Source organism: Gopherus flavomarginatus, chromosome 1 (assembly GCF_025201925.1).
Source record: "Gopherus flavomarginatus isolate rGopFla2 chromosome 1, rGopFla2.mat.asm, whole genome shotgun sequence".
Classification (NCBI taxonomy): Eukaryota; Metazoa; Chordata; order Testudines; family Testudinidae; genus Gopherus; species Gopherus flavomarginatus.
In genome coordinates this window covers 251,628,209-251,649,493 of record NC_066617.1, presented here as the reverse complement: position 1 = coordinate 251,649,493, position 21,285 = coordinate 251,628,209, and the positions used below count along the sequence as shown (strand labels likewise).

Here is a 21,285-nt window from a genome sequence, read left to right as displayed (position 1 = left end):
TTTGGCATTTCGTCTTTTGTAACGGAGCTGTGATAGAACAGATTTGTCTCCCCATACAGCGATCAGATCCAGTATCTCCCGTATGGTCCATGCTGGAGCTCTTTTTGGATTTGGGACTGCATCGCCACCCGTGCTGATCAGAGCTCCACGCTGGGCAAACAGGAAATGAAATTCAAAAGTTTGTGGGGCTTTTCCTATCTACCTGGCCAGTGCATCCGAGTTCAGATTGCTTTCCAGAGCGGTCACAGTGGTGCACTGTGGGATACCACCCGGAGGCCAATACCGTCGATTTGCGGCCACACTAACCCTAATCCGACATGGCAATACCGATTTCAGTGCTACTCCCCTCGTCGGGGAGGAGTACAGAAACCGGTTTAAAGAGCCCTTTATATCAATATAAAGGGCCTCGTTGTGTGGACTGGTGCAGGGTTAAATCGGTTTAACGCTGCTAAATTCGGTTTAAATGCATAGTGTAGACCAGGCCTAAGGATACATTGGATAGACACTGTGAAGAATGACAGAACAAAAAATCATTAACGATGAGTTAAGCTCTGAAGCTGATTCAAGACAGGAAGTGGTGGAAAGACTTCATGAGCTCATCGGTGCTGTTGATCTGGAGTCAGAGAAGGAAGAGAGCATGGCCAGAGCACCTTGCACTCTGCTAATCCCTGCCACTGCAACAGCCCCTTGGCTTCAGTTGCAGCCAACATAACTTAGAGCAGTGGTTCTCAAGCATATTTGACAGCACCCCCTCCTCCTTTGTACCTGCAGCAGTTTATCCCTCCCCCGCACCTTCAGGTACCTGGCCAGCAGCCACTGTTCTCCATCCGCCCAGCTCTGAATGTGCACAGTCTTTTTTGACTCCTAAATATTCTCACACCCCTTGCCCCCCAGAATACATTCCACCTCCTCCAATTTGAGAACCTCTGGGTTAGGGCAACCCTCAAGCTGCTTTAATTTATGGCAGAGGCAAAACAGTCTCTAGCTGTCTCCAGGATCAGGAAAGCACTAACAAAACTTAAAGCCATCTTTTCATCTCCTATCCCATGGCTACCTTGGCTAAAACTAAGGCTCTGCCCCATAGTATCTTGAGAATTTTAAGTGAAATGATATTTCCCGATGAGGAACTAGTTACCTACAGGTACAAGTTTAATGTTGTTATCTTTTGGGGCTCCCTAAAGCAGTATTATTCTGGTTACCTGTGATGAAACAAGGAGAGGAACAAAACTCAGAAAAGGTTTTTTTGGAAACAAACATCAAACAGTTTGTAAGGTTACAGCGAGTCTTTCAAGTCTAAATTGAATTACATAGTTAAACCGCCATAGGAAGGAGAATGTGTATAAACTCCGTAGTAAAACTTTTCAGTTACTTTATTATGCTCCAGAGCAAATACAAATGTGCATTATTAAATGGAAAGAAAAAAATAATTTGAGGATGTATATAGCATGAGACAGCAGCTCCCTTCACAAAAATGTTACTAATTCACTAATTGATTACTAAATATTCACTCACAAAAATAAATAAACACAAAGCACAAAAAAACCTTTATACTTGTGAAATGAGTTGATATTTCATATACAAAATAATTTCCACATAATTCCATATAATTTTATTTTATATAGAAATAGGTCATTATTACAACAGCTGTACAATACACTACTTTTTATTTTATAATTACATAAAATCTTTCTTAGAAACATAAAACATACAAAAAAGCAAAAAGTGCATTTTTAAAGGAAAATTTAAATGTTATCATGAAAAAGATATGTGATAATTTGCAGCATCCCTAGTCATTGGGCCAAAACACAGTGCATATTTTTCAGATACTTGTTGCTATGACCAATTGTAAGTGGGCTGTTCATTTTGCAGAAGAACCCACTTTATCTTAGCAAAGAGTCTACTATATTCTGGAACAATACAGCTGCATGATTGTGCTTATATTTTTAAAAGCAGCAAAGAATCCTGTGGCACCTTATAGACTAACAGACGTTTTGGAGCATGAGCTTTCGTGGGTGAACACCCACTTCTTCAGATGCATCTATAAAGTGCCACAGGATTCTTTGCTGCTTTTACAGATCCAGACTAACACGGCTACCCCTCTGATACTTATATTTTTAGTTCTCCTTTGCAGTTAAAATTCACAGAGTAAACAGGAAACAGTCCAGTGTTTTTTGTTTTTAATCAGAAAGCTGGTAGGGTAAACTGCTTTAATACCTTTAGGTTATAAATCAAGGGGTATGGATTGTGTAGCATTTTTAACTGTGACTGGGCTTTCTGTTTAATTGGATGTACCAGTCTGGCCACCAGAATAATGACACAAACCTCTCTTTATAGAAAGTGCCTAGGGTTATATCTTCTGTGCAGTTGTGCAAAACGATAATAATCATAATAAAAATAATCTCTTGTTCTCTGCTCTATAGATTTTTGTTCCATTGCTTTTCTTACACAAAAGATGAACTGAAACAGTGTAGGCCAAGTACCTCATGTGTCTGTTCACAGTCTTTAGGAATCAGCGTGCTCTCAGAATGATGTACCAACAAGAAAGTTCTCCTGCCGCACAGTAATCAGTGATGGAGTTCGCACAGGATAGCATTCGTGTTTATTTTACTCAGTCTGATGATATATAATATTGTCATGAAACAGTGCAAACTGAATCCAACTCCTTTTCCGTTACACTGTCTGCTGCAGTCCGCACTCTGTGGTCTGCTACTGCCATGGAGCTTTGAAATGAATGTATGTGCAAAAGTCAAAATTGTAGGTTCCGTCATTTCTTCTCTCCTGCCCCACAGGTCTATTGGTTATAGCTAATCGTGCATTGATTGTGCTGATGTGGGACTATCATAGTGGCTGTGGTAGATTTGATGATTCTGACAAGCTACTGGTTCTTCTTGAAGCAAGTGGCAGTGGCTGCTGGTGTGGATGATGGTATCCTATATTTCCTTGCAGCTGTGAGTAGGATGCCAGGAGCAAAGAATCGGGTTGCTCACTGTGTAAAGGACTTGGTGTCTGCACCTACAGATAAAAGAAAATTCATTTGCGCGATTTGATAACAAAGTTCTTGTTTCTTAATGTGAAAGGTATTTTCGGAAATTATTACAATAGTTTGCAGCCTTATTCTTAGGCTAAATATTTCATAGACTATGTACTTGGTATTGGTTAGCTTAGGTAATAGGGCCTGATCCTGCACAATTGAAGTCAATGGGAATTCTAAAATTGACTCTAATGGGAATAGGATCTGTCCAATAGCACAGAAGTGGCTTTTCCATCAGTTTCAGTCTTCAAGATTTTATTCCCAAGATTTTTTAAATCAGTGGAATTTTGCCATTGACTTCATTGGGTTTGGGATCAAGCTTTACAGGCCCAATCCAGCTGAAGTTAATAGGAAGACTCCTGTTGACTTCAGTATGGGTTGGATTAGTCTCAAAGAATAAATCAATTAGCTGGTTCATATCACCTGGTTCTTTCAGGCAATTTGCCCCAATGCATGCTCCTTGCCCCTTGAGGGGGAAATATGGGTAAAAAACAAGAATGTAGTTTGTTTATTTATTTAAATACAGATTACTGTGAGAGAAGAAGAGCTATTCAGGGAATCTTTGTCCAGGGTGAGAAAAAAAGCATAGAGAGCACAGCACAGAAGCTGTTAAGAGTCCATGAAACAAGAAGAAATCCTTTGGAGGGCATATTAGATTTAGAAATTGGCTTTTGGCTTGCAGGATTTGCGAGCCTTTTACAAACATTAATTACTACATAAAACACTCCTGTAGAGTAAGTATCCTTAGGCCCACTTTGCAGATGGACAGAAATTAAACAGTTTGCGCAAGTCACACAGAGACACAATGGCAGAGTGAGGAATAGAACTCCGGAATTCTGATACATTTTCCCCCGTCTAATTGTTGTAAAATGTCCTGTTCCTCACCACTGTTGAAGTCCTTTGCCTGCCATGCATCTAAAACTATTAAATAAAGTGAGCTGATGTTTCATATACAGTTATTTCCAGGGTTGCACTCAACTCAGTCGAAGTTGTAGCACCAACACAACTATGGTAACTGGATTCTGTTTTGGCTTAGCACATCAGCAACAGCACTATCACCTAAGTTCCACCTTCAGAAACTTTAATGCAGAATGTGATGATGTAAAAGATAGTAAAAAAAACACCTGGATTTTCAGATCTCATTTCAAATCTGTGGTACTGGCAGTTAGAAAAATCATCTTTTGACTTGTAAACTGAGGAAATTTAATACAGAAGCAACGAGACACTAAAGTTTAACCCCATGATGACAATTTTCTGACTGTGACTGTGATTTAAGTACATTTGGGTTTGTCATTTTAATTTTCCAATTTACAGTATTGGTGTTTTTTTTTTAAATATTTTGACTTAGCTTAATGCTTAATTGGTGTGTTTGAAAGGTTCACATAACATTTCAGGTCCTTATTCAATTTCTGTGATATGTGCAAAATTTAACATCTTTAGTATGGAAATCTATGTAGCACATCCTCAGTCATGTTCCCAATGAAATTTATGGCAAAACTTCCACTGACTTTGGTGAGAGCATGAGTAGACCCCATTTGTTCTTTCATCTAAAGATCATAAGGTCTTTACTGCTTTGCATATTATTGCACAGATACAAACTGTGTATTATCCTTTCTGTTCTTGCCCACCTGAAGGTAGCAATGCTGCTGCTGTTGCTGGAGTTGCATAGGTTGCAGAGATGATGTCTGAGAAGGCTGTGAGGCAGAAAACCCTGGATGTAACACTGCTTGTCCCATCAGCACTATAGGTGAACTGCTGCTGGAAGTTTGCAGTTCCAGACTTTGAAACAATTGTTGGTTTTGAGAATATCTGTTTTAAAAAAATCAAGAATAAACTGTTGAAAACTCAGATGTGATGTCAGGGTACTAGGGCTAAAATCCTTATCCTTAAAATAGTGTCATTGGACCTTTAATGATAGAGAGAGACCTCAATTTCAAACCTCATCTGAAAGATAGCACCTCTAGCTGCACGTTTCCCCTGAGTCTGCAGCCGGCCTGGGACAACAGCTCTAGGAAATGCGGCAGTAACTGTTAAGTCTAATTACGACACCATCAGAGTCAGATTTTCATGTAACATAGGTGTCCAGTTGTGTGGTGCACAACCACTGCAGGTGTGCGAGCAACTCAGGTTAAGTGCCGCTGAACCTTGGGCAGGCTGCAGCACCCAAGAGATTTTTGTTCTCCCACTGAATAGAAGTTTAGTAGACCACATTAGGGTCATATCCTCCCCACTCCCAGCACTGGGTCAACTGCCCCTCATCTTTCTCCTGATTGCTTGTATTGTTATTGATGGGAGATCTACTATGGATTGAGGGGTGTATATGGACCTGCCTTTGCAGACTAAGTCCTGGCCCAGCATTCAAAATAAATTGCCCTGAGTTTCAGAAGTATTGAGAACCCTGGAGCTCCCACAGACATCAGGGGAACTGCAGGTGCTCAGCATCACTGAAAATCAGGCCCAGAATGACACTGATGCCTCTGCCTGGGCCAGAGCTCTCTGAGTAAGGGGCTTCAGTGGCAAGTGACGGGGGCAGGGCCGGCTTTAGGAAGTGTGGGGCCCAATTCAAACATTTTTGGCAGGGCCCTGGCAGGGATGACTAAAAAAAATTAAAAAGTAAAAAAAGCCTTTCATTTCTTAGCAACTGGTTCCCTATAAAAAGTTCTGATTCAAGGGATGTGCTACAGTATGTATTTTTTGTACCAATACGGTTACCATACATCTGTATTTTCCCGGGAGGAATTTTTTAATTTTAAAACTTTCTCCCGGACAGTGATTTAAGAACCAAAATGCCTGAACTAGAAATGAGCTCCATTTCACATGTGTGGGTCCCCATTACTCCCTGGAGGTGTGCTAGAGTGACCAGATATCCCGATTTTATAGAGACAGTCCCAATTTTTGGGTCTTTTTCTTATATAGGATCTATTACCCCCCACCCCCATCCCGATTTTTCACACTTGCTGTCTGGTCACCTGAGCGTATGCATATGTGTTGGTCCCAGCTGCACCCTGCCCCTCATTGAAGCAGACGGCAAAGGCAGCTGGAGCCCCAGCCCTTTGAATAGCCCCCAGAGCCACCCACTACCCCAGAGCTCTGGGGGCTATTTAAAGGGTCCGAGGCTCCCCTGCTTCTACTGCCCCGGCCCTTTAAATAGCTGAGGGAGCCCTAGGGAAGTGGAGGGGCTCCAGCGGCTATTTAAAGGGCTGGGGCGGTAGAAGCAACAGGAGCCCCAGACTTTTTAAATAGCCCCCAGAGCCCCGCAGCCCTACCCCAGGGCTCCAGCAGTGGGGCTCTGGTGGCAATTTAAAGGGCCTGGGGCTCCAGCCCCTGCTGGGAGCCCCAGGCCCTTTAAATTGCCCCCTGGGGAAGCTGGGCCACCCCAGTACAGCTCTTGCTGGTATGCCAAACCGGGGCTTGAGCATGGGGCCCTCTTAGGGGCGGAGCCCGATTCAGGGGAATTGGTTGAATTGGCCTAAAGCCGGCCCTGGGTGTAGGGCAGAGTAAAGCAACCAGGACGGTCATAAAGGAGGCTGGAACTCTGTCCTCTCCTCACACCTGTGGGGAAGACAGGCCTTCAGACACCCCCTCCCGCCTGCATTGCACTTTCTAGCCCAGGAGCAAGGAACCATTTCACACCTTAGCGCTGGAGGGAGCTGAAGCCCAGAACGGGGAAGTAACTTGCTTGAAGTCATCCAGTGAGTTGGTGCCAGGGTGGAGAATAGAAGCCAGATCCCAACTCCCAGCTCTGTGCTCTGATCCCCAAAACAGTTCTTTCCAGGGGGGCAGGAGGGGCTCTGGCCACATGCAGGAGACCCAAGGCCATTTATTTTCATTAAATATGTAGACTAAATAATGAAATTAATAAATTTTCAAGCCGAATGTGTATTAATGCTAATGAACAATGCCACGTTATGCAGTATTCATTTTTGAAAGTTTATCATAAATGATGCTCCGGGGGGACGGAAGCGGGAGGATGGGCGCAAGGTAGAAGTTTCACCTAGGGTGCAAAATATCCTTGCACGGGCCCTGGTGGAGTTACACTGATATCAGACTAGAGTGAGAGGAGAATAAGGCCCTAGCAATTCAAGGTGGGTCAGTACTGAAGCTGGGATCAGATATTTAGTATATCTCCTCGTACTCATTTTGGCGGATCAGAAACTCAGCACTGGGACAAGTACTAAATGTGAGAAAGAGAAGCAACGAAAGGGTCCCTGTTCTTGGCTTGCTGAAATCCCACTAACGCATTCTGTTTCTCACAATAGTAATTTTAGACACTGAACCGACCAGAAAGGGTAAGATTAACCCTAGAAGCCTCTTACTCAAAGAGAATCAGAACTGATCTTTACTATTACTGGCAGATCTCATTATAAAAGGCCATGCTCTCTCAAAAGTCACTTCAGTGCTTTATTCTTCACAAGTAACATACTTAGCCTGGCGTCCAGCCACACTGATATCTGAAGCGAGTCTTGAATTACAGGAACCAGGCATCATTGGCTGAATAGGCTGGCTGAGCAACAGTCTTGCACATGGGAAAGAAAAGAACTAACATTATTGCATGAACATGTATTCCAACTCACAATCTAGTTTTAGGTGATCTACTAATTTTTAACCCATTTTTTTTTCTTTCAAGGCCTACGTATTTTCATTCTAGTGCAGTGATTTTCAATGTTTTTTTCATTTGCGGACCCCCTACAAAGTTTTGAATGGAGGTGTGGATCCCTTTGGAAATCTTGGACATAGTCTGTGGACCCCAAAGGGTCCAAGGACCGCCAGTTGAAAACCACTGTTCTATGGTAACGGCAACTTTTTGCAAACCCTTTAGCCAAACCTCAGATTCTAGTGCCTTTCACTCTACAACCTGTCAACATACTTCACCCTCCTTAGTGTTCAGAATCCTCATCTATCATGTAGCAAAATGATAAATGGATAGTTTTTTTGTCAGGGAAGAATTGATTAATTTATTAAAAATCATTTACCTCAGTTGTCGGTCCTGGCTGAAATCTGGACTAGCATGACACTGGTTGCTATCCTGTGCTATAGCAGCAGATGGAGCCTGTGGGAGCACAGCAGAACTGGTAAATTGTGAAGCTAGGCTGCTAGATGAGTGACTGGTGTTCTGCATTACTTGTGCACTTCTCATCGATTTCTGATTCTAGACCACACACACAGAAGATTTTTATTATGGCAGGAATATATGAACAAAACCTATGGTGTGTTATAGGAGGTACCCTTGTGATATACTCTGATTGGACTTCACAATAGAAAGGGCTATTTGGGCAGGAGAAGTGAATGACTGACATGTCCTGATCTGGTACGTTACAGTTGTTTTCCTGGAAGTCTGGGGGCAAACTGGGGTCTGAGAACAACTGCACAGAGTGATGACAGGAAAGACAGTGAAAGTAGACAAGGAAAGGTAAGTCATTCCTGATCAGTTTTTGGAGAAAGACCTAAAAATCACATACTGTGATCATGTGACACAAGCATAACCTTAATTATTACATGATGAGGTGTGCCTTGTGTATGTGTGTGTGTACAGAGGCAGGTGCTATCGCAGTACAAATAATACATTTTAAGAGTCTGTAATATGCTATTTATTACCCTCACATATGCACAACTATTTCACCACATTTTATTTTATAGACTTTTCAGAGTATTTAACTCTAAAACCAGAGTACTCTGAAAGCAAAGCAGGCCCTGTAATTCTAAGAACCGGTTCTGGAAACACAGAAACTCCCAAGACAACACCAAAGCAAAATTAGAAGGGATCACTATTGTCACTAAAGCCCTGTGATGGGAATAAACTTTACTATGTACAAAAGGATTTTTTTCAGGGTGAATTTGATTTAAATCAATTTGATTTAAATCACTAGTCAGGAAGACTCAATTTAATCATGGATTTCTACATAAAAGTGCATTCTTGTTGGTTGTTATAACCTTAATACATATTCTTCACAACTCAGAGATAGATGTAAGTTTCATTTTTAGAAGATACACATTATACATTTTTAAAGTGATTTATTTAGAAAACTTTTCAGATTAGTTTTACAGCTATATCAGAAAATGAATGATTGTTTGGTTGTTTCATTTACTAAAGGTCATTGAAGCAGATATTTATGAAGTCATTGGGAGGTGAACTATCTCCAGTTCAACAGGTTAATCAATATTTGGAGGATTTTCTTGCCCTGCTGTATAAGGAGGAAAACATCACCAAATAGACATCTAAATTGCTTTATTTAACTAAAACAACGTTATGTATTCTGGATTTTTTTCTTCAATGGCAAACATACTATTTTAACAAAACAAGCATACAAATTTTTTAATTTAGTTAAACATTCAAGTTTTTTAAAATCAGGGATTTTATGTTAAAATTGTTTTTAACTAAAATAGTTAAATTAAATATTTTTTTTAAAAAAACAAAAATTAAATCGACTATGTCAGCCAGGTCAACACGAGAAACTTAAAATATTGGCTTTTGCAGCTAACTTAGTCGTCTTCACCTTCATTTTCCTGTTTGTTCATAATCTGGAAAAGTAAAACAAGCTTTCCTGCTTTTTCAGATCCCAAACGATTTCTCAGTTTGGAATGAATTAGTCCAAAGGAAGAAAATATTCTTTCTACACTGGCAGAAGAAGCTACTGCTGTTAAAAGTGAGATTATCACTTCAATAGTCTTTCAAACCAAGTGCTTAAGTGACTTCCACCAGTTCACTGGCATGACTTTCTTTAAAACATCATCAGCAAACATATATTTCTTGAATGGTTCACCCTTAGCTCTGAAGTTTATTATAGTTGGCATTATGGAGGGACGATTGCTGGATGTCCATGTCATAGCCAACTTCTTTTCTTCAGCAGTTAAGGTTTGACCCTGGTCCTGAGTACTGAGAATATTTGCAAGAAAATGAGCTGGAGATAGTGCTTGTCCCATTCGTTTTCTTAACGCTTGTAATTTAACTCTATCATTGAATATTTCTCTTTTTAAGATCTCACTCAGTGCCTTCCACATTTCAACAGCGACAGCAATAAAACATCTATTTCCCTGTGTTTTGTTCAAGGCTACAGAAATAGGATTCAAGGTGCTCAGCATGTGTTCAACATTTCTCTTAAGCCCAATGTTGAGGACTTTGGCTGTCACAGTGCCATCTATTTTTTCACAATTTTGTTCACAAACTGTCATCAGATTAGGCCAGTTCTTGATGTAGTGCTCAAAACAGTCCACTACAGTGTTCCATTGCACGTCTTGTGGGAGAGTTAGCTTGGTTCCTCCCACTTTTTTTCAGAGCAGCTGCTGCAAAGTGGTTGTTACAGAAGTATTTTGCAGTTTCAACAACATTAGCCTTTATTTCTGGAACACTGAAGTCTTTGGCTAGGAAGTGCATCAAATGAGCACTGCAACCATATGTTATTAGCTTGGGACTCTCTTCACTCTCTTCTAAATAATTTCATCTAACCTTGGATACATTTGCAGCATTGTCTGTGACCAAGCTGTGTACTAGACATTTGAATTTTTTTCAGCTTGTTATACCTTTTACTGCTACTTCTTTTAAGTATTTTGCTGTCTGTGTATTTCCTGATGTATCAATTGTTTCTGTAAGGAAGACATTCCCTTCTTCTGTTGTCACATAAGCACATACAGCAGGATCATTGTGGACATTGCTCCTCACATCAAGACTCAGGTTAACAATTTTACCCTCTAGACCTTCTGCACACTGCTCAATTTCTCTTTCATACACGTTATCCAGCAATTTGCCTGCGACATCTGCTCTGTTGGGTGGACTGTATCCTAGTCTTAATGACTGCACCATGTTAATGAAGTGTGGGTTCTCAGTCATACGGAAAGGAGAGTTTGTTACATATACAAACCAGGAAATTTTTCCATCAATTACTTCTTTTTGTAAACTGCTAGTTCTTATCACAAACTTATCTAGGGTTGTTTCTGGATGGTGGAGATTTTTTTTTTCTTTTTGCTACAAGTGATATACTGTGGCTATGTGACATACATGATGTGACTGAAACACTATCATTGGCAGATAAGTCTGGAACTATAGAAAATGATGGTGATCTTGAAGGTGGATAGTCTTCAGAATCCTGTATGTTGAGGATGGATTCTCCTAAACAAAATAAGTCAATGCAGTTATTTAATTATTATTACCATACTGCTCATTTAGTATTACTTATTGCATTCACTGACACTCAGTACTACTTTAAATCATAAAAGGAAGGTCTGCCTATTTCAGCTATTTATTTTTTATCACATATAAAATAGTACCATAGAGTAACAACTATATTTTTTGCTCAAACATGAGAATTCAAGAGTAGTCCAGAAGGAAGGCAGTCAGTCTTTAAGAAAGAAGTATGAAATAAAAAAGTTTACCAACCTGAAGATCCTGCATGTTCAGACATGTTCCTTTCATCATCTTCAATGCACCTTCCTCCTGAGAAGGAACACTTCTCATGATGTTGTTTCATTCGGGCGAACAGGCCTTGCATTTTTTTGTTGCATTTTACACACATGCCTGTCTTACTCACAGGTAGAGGAACTTCATTAAAATATTTCCAAACCGGATCATTTTACGGCCTGCTGCCATTATAGGTTTTCCCTTCTAGTGAGAGAATGGCATGATAGATCTCAAATCAATGAAGGCTACATTCAGAAAAACCTCAAGATTTCTGGAGTATGCTGCTCAAATAGTTCACTTTTGTTTCTACTGCCTGTCCCTCCCTTCTCACATTTATCTCCAGACTTCTTCTCCTTGTCCAGATCTATTCCGCCCCCAACAATCTTCTGTTCATTGAACTTTTTGAAACTTTGCACTTTTAGAGAGAGGTAAGGGATTGACTCTGTGTACACAAATTTGCAGAGGGACAAGGGGCTTCAGGTCTGTTATTTTTCACCTCTATATATTATTTATTTATTTACTTATGTAAAACATTTTTGCTGTTAACAAGCATGTTATCTCTGGAGACACAAATCCACAGTTTGAGAACTGCAAAACTAAGCATCTCTGATGGTATCTTCTAGACTGAGCACTGAGTCCCACTAGGTAGATAGGAAGATTAACCTAAATAATCTATACCAGGGGTCGACAACCTTTCAGAAGTGCTGTGCCAAGTCTTCATTTATTCACTCTAATTTAAGGTTTCACGTGCCAGTAACACATTTTAACGTTTTTAGAAGATCTCTTTCTATAAGTCTATAATATATAACTAAACTATTGTTGTATGTAAAATAAGTAAGACTTTTAAAATGTTTAAGAAGCTTCATTTAAAATTAAATTAAAATGCAGAGCCTCCCCCGACTGGTGGCCAGGACCTGGGCAGTGCGAGTGCCACTGAAAATCAGCTTGCGTGCCACCTTCGGCACCCGTGCTATAGGTTGCCAACCCCTGATCTATACAGAAGGCCCTGGAACCCCATAAAATCAGGTCCATAATCCATGAACTATTGGAACTCATTTACAAAACTTTTCTTAAACATTAAATGAATATATTGTCTCATACTATAGAATTAGAATTTATAATCCCTATTCCATGATGAGATACTTTTAGATATATTTTTTCCTCAAAAAGAATTTTATCAAAAAACTCCAGTTTAAATTAAAAAATCCGATTTAAATAAAAAAAATCTGATTTTTTAATTTTTTTTTAAAAATCATTGATTTTTAGCCACCTTGATTTTTTTTATTATTATAAACCATGGGAACATTTTATTTTAATAGACTTGTTATAATACAGGGGCACAGGAGGTTAAGAGGTACAACTGCGTGATTTGAAGATACAGTTGTAAATGTGTTCACCAAACAGCAGTAGGTGAACAGAAATGGGTGTGTGCTAGGATTCTGTTGAAGAAGGAACAATGGAAAGGCAGAGAAAGCTCTGTAATAAGGCAGAAAGATAACTATGCTAAGAATACTTGCAGAATCACAGCTCTCAAATACTAATAGTTAAGAGTTTAATTTTCTTTCTCTGGGCTGGAGTCTGTTGCTCTTGTATGATGGTGGTCTCAGTTCAGTTCCTTATGGGCAAGCCCCCACATCAACAGTACACCTTCATAACTAGCCATAAATAGACTGTGTTGGTGGTCTCAGGCATGACTGACTGGACAAGGTTAAAGCACTTTTTTGGTGCTGGAAAGGTTGCCTTGCTGTTGCAGATACTGACAGTCTCCATGGTTGTCAACCTGGCACCTTTCATGAACAATAAAAGAAAAATAGGTCTCCACACACTCCTCTGTTCAGTTGTAAAACGGAAACAAGCTGGTTGCATAATGCTCCTGGTTTAGATCTTTAAAAAAATCAGATCTTAAAGTAAAGGAGAAAGCTATGGGGAGAAGCTTTTGTTTAGAAGGAAAGATAAAAACGGCCACACATTTCTATTTACAATACTGATGTCATTATCTGTGATCATTCAGTAATGACTTCAGTTGCTTGTATCCACATTCATTTCTTTGTAGTGAAATAATATGTTTACCTGGCTTGATACCACATTCCCTTCTCTTAATATTTGCTGGTTTGCTGGTTGGGAAGATGCAACTTGCCCTTGAAGTTGAGGACTGGGGATAAGCTGCTGCTGAGAAATGACCCTTGACCTCTGCTGTAGCTGCTGAGGATCTGGCTGCTGTATGTTGCTAAAGCTCAGGGACACCGTTGGCTGCTGTAAAAACATCTGGAAAAAAGAACAACTTTTTTTCTTTTTCTCTGAAATAAGCTCTCGTATCCTAAAAGGGAGATCATAATATTTCTTAATTAATTAACATTGTGTTATAGTTAATTGTGTATCATATGACCTTTTTAGAATATAGATTGTGCAATCTATTTTTTTTTAAAGTATATTCACTGTTTATGAATGGTGCCTGAAGGCTGAAGTCCTCTCTCCACACAGCAAAGCACAAGATTGTAGCAGCAGTTCAATGGGCATTAACTCTGTTTGGGAGGGACCACCTGTGGGGATAGGAGAGTAATTCTGTGCCCATTCAATCCTTGGCCTCTCTTTTTAGCAAAGAAAGCTGAGGCTGCCTTCAAATTTGTCTCCAATAGTTCAACACCATAAAGGACTGTCGGGCTGAGTCTTTTTAATGATGTCACAGCCAGGCACAAGCTCCCAATGTTGCATGGCTGGGCCCTTGTCCCTGAAAAGATATGTACAGCTATGTCTACTCTATGGAGCCTATGTCAGCATAGTTCTGTTGGCATAGCCCCCTAGTGTGGACACAGCCTACACCAGGGATTCTCACTGCAACCCTCTTCTGACAACAAAAGTTATTACATGACCCCAGGAGGGGGGACTGAAGCCTGAGCCTGCCCCAGGTAGGTGGGAGGGGGCAAAGCCAAAGCCCAAGGACTTCAGCCCCAGGTGAGTGGCCTGTAACCTGAGCCCTGCTGCCCAAGGCTGAAGCCTTTGGTCTTTGGCCCCGGGCAGTGGGGCTCGGGCTTCGCCTTCAGCACCAGGTCCTAGCAAGTCTAATGCCAGCCCTGGCGACCCCATTAAAATGGGGTCCCGACCCACAGTTTGAGAACCGCTGGCCTACACTAATAGCAAGAAACACCTCCTGCCCCTGCAGTGATATCAGCTACATCGACAGCAGCACTCTTCCTTCCACATAGCTGCATTTACACTGGGGAGTAGGTCAGCGTAGCTATGCAGGTCAGAGGTGTAGTTTGTTCATGCCCCTGACCAGCAGAGCTACACCAACATAACTTTGAAGTGTAGATCATGCCTTAATAAACTGGTGAGCACTATACTTGGGTCTAACTTCCAGTCAGATAACTATCTCCTGGTGTTACGCCTAGCCAGGTCATGAGGGGCACTTAAAATATTATGACAAAAAGCTAACAGAGCACCAGTTATCTATTCAGTGCTTCTGTAAACAATTTGACACTACTTATTTTACTGCAAAGTGAAGTAGTCTTAAAAGTTGCAGTTTCTTTTTTTTTTCCTAGGGGCTATTTCTACTGCTACCGTAGTACAGAAAAAAAAAGCCATCATTTAAAACAGTATCTTATTAATGTTGCAAGTTGTCATTGTAGTGTTTAAAACCTAGTCAGAGATTGACATGCCACATCAGAGGCTGCAGACATTCTTCGGTTCTGATTTCACACCAGTTTTACACTTACATAAAACTATTAACTTCAGTGGAGTTACTCATGATTTACCTTGGTTTAGGTGAAATCAGAATCACAGCTCCTTATCAGCCTCATGCCTTACAACGCATCTGAGATATGTCCAGTAACGTACACCTTGTATTACCAATTCCCTAAACTGTCACATCCCTTACACTTTCTTTTTGGAAAGACAACATATCTTTCTTCAACAGAGCTGAGGAGCAAATGGACATGGAAGCACAGCTGCCCTCTCATTCCTAGAGGGATTTCCTCCACCTCATGGCTGAATCACATTGGCAAGGCAATATGAGCAAGTTTGAACTGCCACTGTTCAACTCTCGCTGTTCTGTAGCAAACCAGAAGTTTTTACCCTCCAACTCTATCAAGCCAGCATCTTTTATCAATACTATCTTTTTGGTAAAATGGACACTGATGAAAGGCATAGCACTGAGAGCCAAAGATTCATTTACCTTCAGGGGAGACTGGCTTGTACATTATTTGTGGGTATGGATGTTCTCATTTGTAATTCTAGCATGCTGGTCAGATTCAGCCCTTCTGCCTTTCTCTGGATGCGCTAGTCATTAACTAGACTATTTTTAAATCTGGAGCAGGCACTGAATCCCTTCAGACATCTGAGATTATACTTACTGCTCCTGTACTTCCATTTGTCAGTAAAAGCAATAAAAGACACTTAATGGGTTTTTTAACACTTTTGTTCAAGGACCAGAGCCCTCCTGCTAGTTCATCTTTCATCACACAGGGCTCTTGGAAACAGTTACTAATACACAGTACTGGGCTCAATATCTCTCCAATTGGGAGAGTATTTCTTGGCTGACTTCTGCACTAAAGTTCTGAAGATCCTGTATAGAAAATAAAAATAGGGCTAGTTTTTCCACAGAGCTATCTGTTATTCATCATGGAAGGGAGTGAAAATGGGGAAGGAATGCCAGTGAAAAGCTGAAGGGAGAAAGTGGAGGCTGTATTACAGGCTCCCTTCCTTCCAGAGAGCAGAAGAAAGTCCCTCCATGCTTACATCATGCAGCATGCCTGTGTTCTCTATATGGCATATTCCACTCAAACAGATACAGAAATCTGTGTGATAGTAACTCCCCTCTATTTGCATCCAATTTTATGGGTACAATCAATGATGGACAGAGATAATCGAATTCAAACATCTGCCTACCAGACCTACGAAGTGCTGCTTCCATTAACAGGGCTGTAAGGAGGCGCCCGGGCTCCCCGCCGCGCCTGAGGGGGACGAGCCAGAGCAGGCGCCTCAGTGGGCAGAGTCAGCACGGCCTGTCCCCGCCCCCCGGAAGTCAAGGGGCGGGACAGGAAGTATAAAAGCCCGGCCCCAGCGCTCAGTTGGAGGCAGGCTGCCGGAGAGGACAGACGCTGGTGCCCGGGCTCCCGCCGGGCCGGACCTGCCCCGCGCCCACTACCCAGAGGAGCGCTGGCCGGACCTGCCCCGCGCCCACTACCCAGAGGAGCGCTGGCCGGACCTGCCCCGCGCCCACTACCCAGAGGAGCGCTGGCCGGACCTGCCCCGCGCCCACTACCCAGAGGAGCGCTGGCCGGACCTGCCCCGCGCCCACTACCCAGAGGAGCGCTGGCCGGACCTGCCCCGCGCCCACTACCCCGAGGAGCGCTGGCCGGACCTGCCCCGCGCCCACTACCCAGAGGAACGCTGGCCGGACCTGCCCCGCGCCCACTACCCGGAGGAGCGCTGCCCGGACCTGCCCCGCGCCCACTACCCGGAGGAGCGCTGCCCGGACCTGCCCCGCGCCCACTACCCGGAGGAGCGCTGGCCTGACCTGCCCCACGCCCACTACCCGGAGGAACGCTGCCCGGACCTGCCCCGCGCCCACTACCCAGAGGAGCGCTGGCCTGACCTGCCCCGCGCCCACTACCCGGAGGAGCGCTGCCCGGACCTGCCCCGCGCCCACTACCCGGAGGAGCGCTGCCCGGACCTGCCCCGCGCCCACTACCCGGAGGAGCGCTGGCCGGACCTGCCCCGCGCCCACTACCCGGAGGAGCGCTGGCCTGACCTGCCCCGCGCCCACTACCCAGAGGAACGCTGGCCGGACCTGCCCCGCGCCCACTACCCGGAGGAACGCTGCCCGGACCTGCCCCGCGCCCACTACCCGGAGGAACGCTGCCCGGACCTGCCCCGCGCCCACTACCCGGAGGAGCGCTGCCCGGACCTGCCCCGCGCCCACTACCCGGAGGAGCGCTGGCTGGACTTGCCTCAGACCCGGTACCCGGAGGACCGTCGGCCTGACCTGCCATGTGCCCGATACCCCGACGAGTGGCCTGAGCTTCCGCACGACCGGTACCCGGAGGCGCCCATGGTCTGGGACCCCCCAGACGACGCCGGCAAGGACCAGGTACCCAGAGAGGGGGAGGTTGGAAGTGACCCGGGGATAGCCGACCCTGGTTTGGCTCCGGAAGAGCCCGAACCCATGTCAGTGTGTTGCGGCCAGGATCCCCACTGACCGCAGCGGGTCTTGACCGCTGCTAGGGCCCCGGGCTGGAACGCAGTGGAGTGGGAGGGCCTGCGTTCCCCCTGCCACCTGAAACCGGGTGGCAGACTCCCCCTCTTCCCGCCTATTGCCGCTGCTCTGCCCTGATCCAAAGGGCCAGAGCTAATTAGACTTGTGTTTGGTGCCCCGCCTGGACCAAGGGCTGGGCCCCTTTGACTTTGCCACTGCTCTGCCCTGACCCAAAGGGCCAGAGCTAATTAGACTTGTGTTTGGTGCCCCGCCCGGACCAAGGGCTGGGCCCCTTTGACTTTGCCACTGCTCTGCCCTGACCCAAAGGGCCAGAGCGAATTAGACTTGTGTTTGGTGCCCTGCCCGGACCAAGGGCTGGGCCCCTTTGACTTTGCCACTGCTCTGCCTTGACCCAAAGGGCCAGAGCGAATTAGACTTGTGTTGGGTGCCCCGCCCGAACCAAGGGCTGGGCCCCGTTGACTTTGCCACTGCTCTGCCCTGACCCAAAGGGCCAGAGCGAATTAGACTTGTGTTGGGTGCCCCGCCCGAACCAAGGGCTGGGCCCCGTTGACTTTGCCACTGCTCTGCCCTGACCCAAAGGGCCAGAGTTAATTAGACTTGTGTTGGGTGCCCCGCCCGAACCAAGGGCCCGGGCTGATACTGTGTTTGCTCAGCCCCTGCTAGGGGCCTGAGCCTGAACTATTACTGCCCAGCCTGTCCAAGGGCCTGCGCTGATACTGTGTTTGCTCAGCCCCGCTGGAGGCCTGAGCCTGAACTATTGCTGCCCGCCCTGTCCAAGGCCCGGGACTTATTGACTTTGAGAGCCCCGACCCCGGCTAGAGGGCCGGGGCTCTACCCTGTTTACAGACCTTATACCCTGCTCAACACCTGCCGAGGGGCTAAGCCGACCCGGACTGCAGTGCGTAAGGAGGTGCCCTGGCTCCCCGCCGCGCCTGAGGGGGACGAGCCCCGACACAACCGGCTTACAAGGGCCTTCAAACCAATGTTCCACCCTGTCCTTAAGTATATGTGGTGTGAAGCCCTTGCAGATCCTACACTTTTACTTGATGTGAGCTTCCCCGAGGCAATTTAAGCAACTCGTATGTGGGTCACTCACTGGCATCGGCTTGTGGCAGGAAGCAAGCAATTTCAAACCCGGGGACCAGGGCATGCTCCATCCCTAGGACGACATCCTGGAGGGGACCCCTAGCTAACTAAGCAACTACAGCTAACTGAACTATTTACAACAAGAATGAGTCCAAGAAAGTTCACAGAAAAAAACACTAGGAAGCTTGTAATTGCAGGAGATGTCCCAGCAACCATCACGGGTGGTAAGAAGGAACTGAGAGGGCGTGGGGTTGGCAGTGCCCCTTACGCCGGTGCATGAGCTTGGGGCTCAGGGGGCACTAGGAATGGCCCCAAGGATACCACTAAGGGGGAAAATCTCTGGCAACTGTGCATGTGGGCGTGCACACACCTAGCATGGAATTGACATAAGCAAGCACTCGAAGAACAAATGAAATTGTCACTGCAAAACAAGCTGTTCGCTTTCTAAATTAACTGTGTTTACAAGTGGAACAAAACTGCAGGTTCAAAAATTAGAAGCTATTTTTTTAAATGTGGCTGACAGGGTGTAAATAACATTATAATAATTCCTGGTATTACTATTTTATTCCTTTAGTTAAGGACAGTGTCCCCTGTTAACCTTTAGAAAACATGGAAGAATGCCCCAGCACAAAGCCAGCCTCAAGAGCATTATGGGCAAAATTATTACTATTATTGCAGCAGCCCTCAAAGATAAAGGCCCCAGTCATAGGTTAGTGGTACTGCACACATCTCAAGTGCGCGTGTGTGTGTGTATTTATTTTGAGGGGGTTGAAGGGCAGTGGAACCCTGAACTAAGAAATCATCCCTTCTCCATTACCTCAGTCTCCCCCACCTCCCAGTTTGGGGCTTTGTCCTTCAGTGAGCACTGCGAGCCAAGGCGTCTAACAAAGGCCTGTTTCAATCAGTGTTGGAAGTCTAACTGATCAGCATTGCCTAACACGAGTCTCTTCATACACAGCAGCTAGTTCCAACTGGCTCTTGCCAGAGCTCTTAAAGGTACAGTTCTCCACAGCTCCCAGCAAATTGCCAGTTTACTCTCCAATCTTCCCACCAAGCAAGTCTCCCTCCATAGGGTATGTCTGCACTGTGATTTCCAGCTTGAGCAGATGTATACGTGCTAGCTTTGATCCAGCTAGTGTGCTAAAAATAGCAGTGTAGCTGCAATGGCACCAGCAGCGGGAGGTGACAGTAGCCTGAGTATGTGCCTAGGCCCTTGGATGGGATTGTACTCCAGCAGAAAGCCGATGTTACCACCCGTGCCACCGCTGCTACACTGCTATTTGTAGCACACTAGCTTGATGCAGTCTAGGGGCACCCTTAGTCAGATGGAAAATGGTCAGTGCCGATGTCAGAGTGCAAATGCTCTGAGTGTTGCTCCTCCAGCTGCTGCTTTGCCCTGGGGGAAGTACAAAGGCATCTGTGCCATGGTTACCACTGGAGGTATGTGCCCAGAAGAGCTCAGTCCTGTGCTCCGGAGGTGAAATTTTAGGCCCAGGCTCGTCATCTGCTGTTCTGCTGCCTGGCTCCAAGGTGAATCTCTTCCCTCAGGACTGGCACCTGTGGCAGACTATGGAGCATCTGTGCCCCACATGGCTGATGAGGGAAAGAGGTGGGCAAAGCATGGCTGAAAGCACAGTAAAGATTCTGTTAATAGATTCTACCATCATACAGCAGAACCAAATGAGAAACAAACCACCCACCCAAGATATTATTCAGAGCCAGACTGGCAGGCCAAAGCATTCTGGGTAAGAGCTTTGGAAATAAAACTTTTGTGGCCAGTCCCAGGGTACTGAAAATACATGCTGCTTGGTCCAGTCTAGCATATCCCCCACTGAGGGACCTTATGCCAGTGTTATAAATTAGAGAGCAATTCAGCATCTTTAAACTTATGCTGGGGCTCGGCAGCATAGGATTGGGGTAATTTTTTAGGTCAGGGTTCCACTGCCCTTTAACCCCCTCAAAACAGGCACCCAGACAGCCGTCGTGTTCTCTGCGCTTGGTCTCTGTGGGCACAGTTGAGAATCTGGCCCACAGTCTTTTGGTTACCACAATCTTCCTCCTCTCTGTGAAGGTATCATCTTGTGTATTGAAAAATTCTAGTGAAAATAGTATCAGTTTCCCATATTTGAGGAAACTGTGTTGTGATCTGCCACTTTTTTCTAAAGTATGCAAACACTGGATCAGTGCATATGAATATTTAAGACTTGAGCATGAGAGAGTAATGCAATGTGCCCAATTACAGAGAGAAAGGGAGATCACCCTTTTGCTGTGTATAATAACAACTTTCAGAAGTGTGCCAGGATTCTGAACTGAAAGACCAGTTAATTGCAGAGAGACTTTCCACTCCCATTTATCAAAATCAATGCAAAGGCACTGGAAGATGTACACTGATATATGTCTTCCTATATGTTTGTGCAGTTCCAAGAACAATGGCCTTCAATCCTGGATGGGACTTGTGGTTGCTATATTACTATATTTACAACAACGAAAACATCTCCACCATAGATTATAAATGGAATGACTTAAGTAGCAGGATTTCTGATATGGGTCTATTAATCCCTT

The 21,285-nt window shown here is 44.4% G+C and overlaps 1 protein-coding gene across 5 annotated transcripts in view; it reads right to left on the bottom strand.

Annotated features, from left to right (window-relative positions):
- Positions 1-2,111: 2,111 nt before the first annotated feature.
- The window catches only part of NPAS2 (neuronal PAS domain protein 2), a 180,089-nt gene continuing 160,915 nt past the window's right edge, over positions 2,112-21,285 (bottom strand). For 4 of the 5 annotated variants that reach the window (XM_050921877.1, XM_050921896.1, XM_050921887.1 and 1 more), the window contains 2 exons: positions 13,494-13,688; positions 8,647-9,213 (listed from right to left, as the gene is read on the bottom strand). In XM_050921877.1, coding sequence (XP_050777834.1) covers positions 9,163-9,213; positions 13,494-13,688 — 246 coding nt within the window. In that variant the 3' untranslated portion in view covers positions 8,647-9,162. Of the gene's footprint in view, positions 3,013-4,659; positions 4,841-7,454; positions 7,548-8,004; positions 8,181-8,646; positions 9,214-13,493; positions 13,689-21,285 lie in introns of those variants that run through there. The other variant, XM_050921915.1, reaches the window with a different exon arrangement.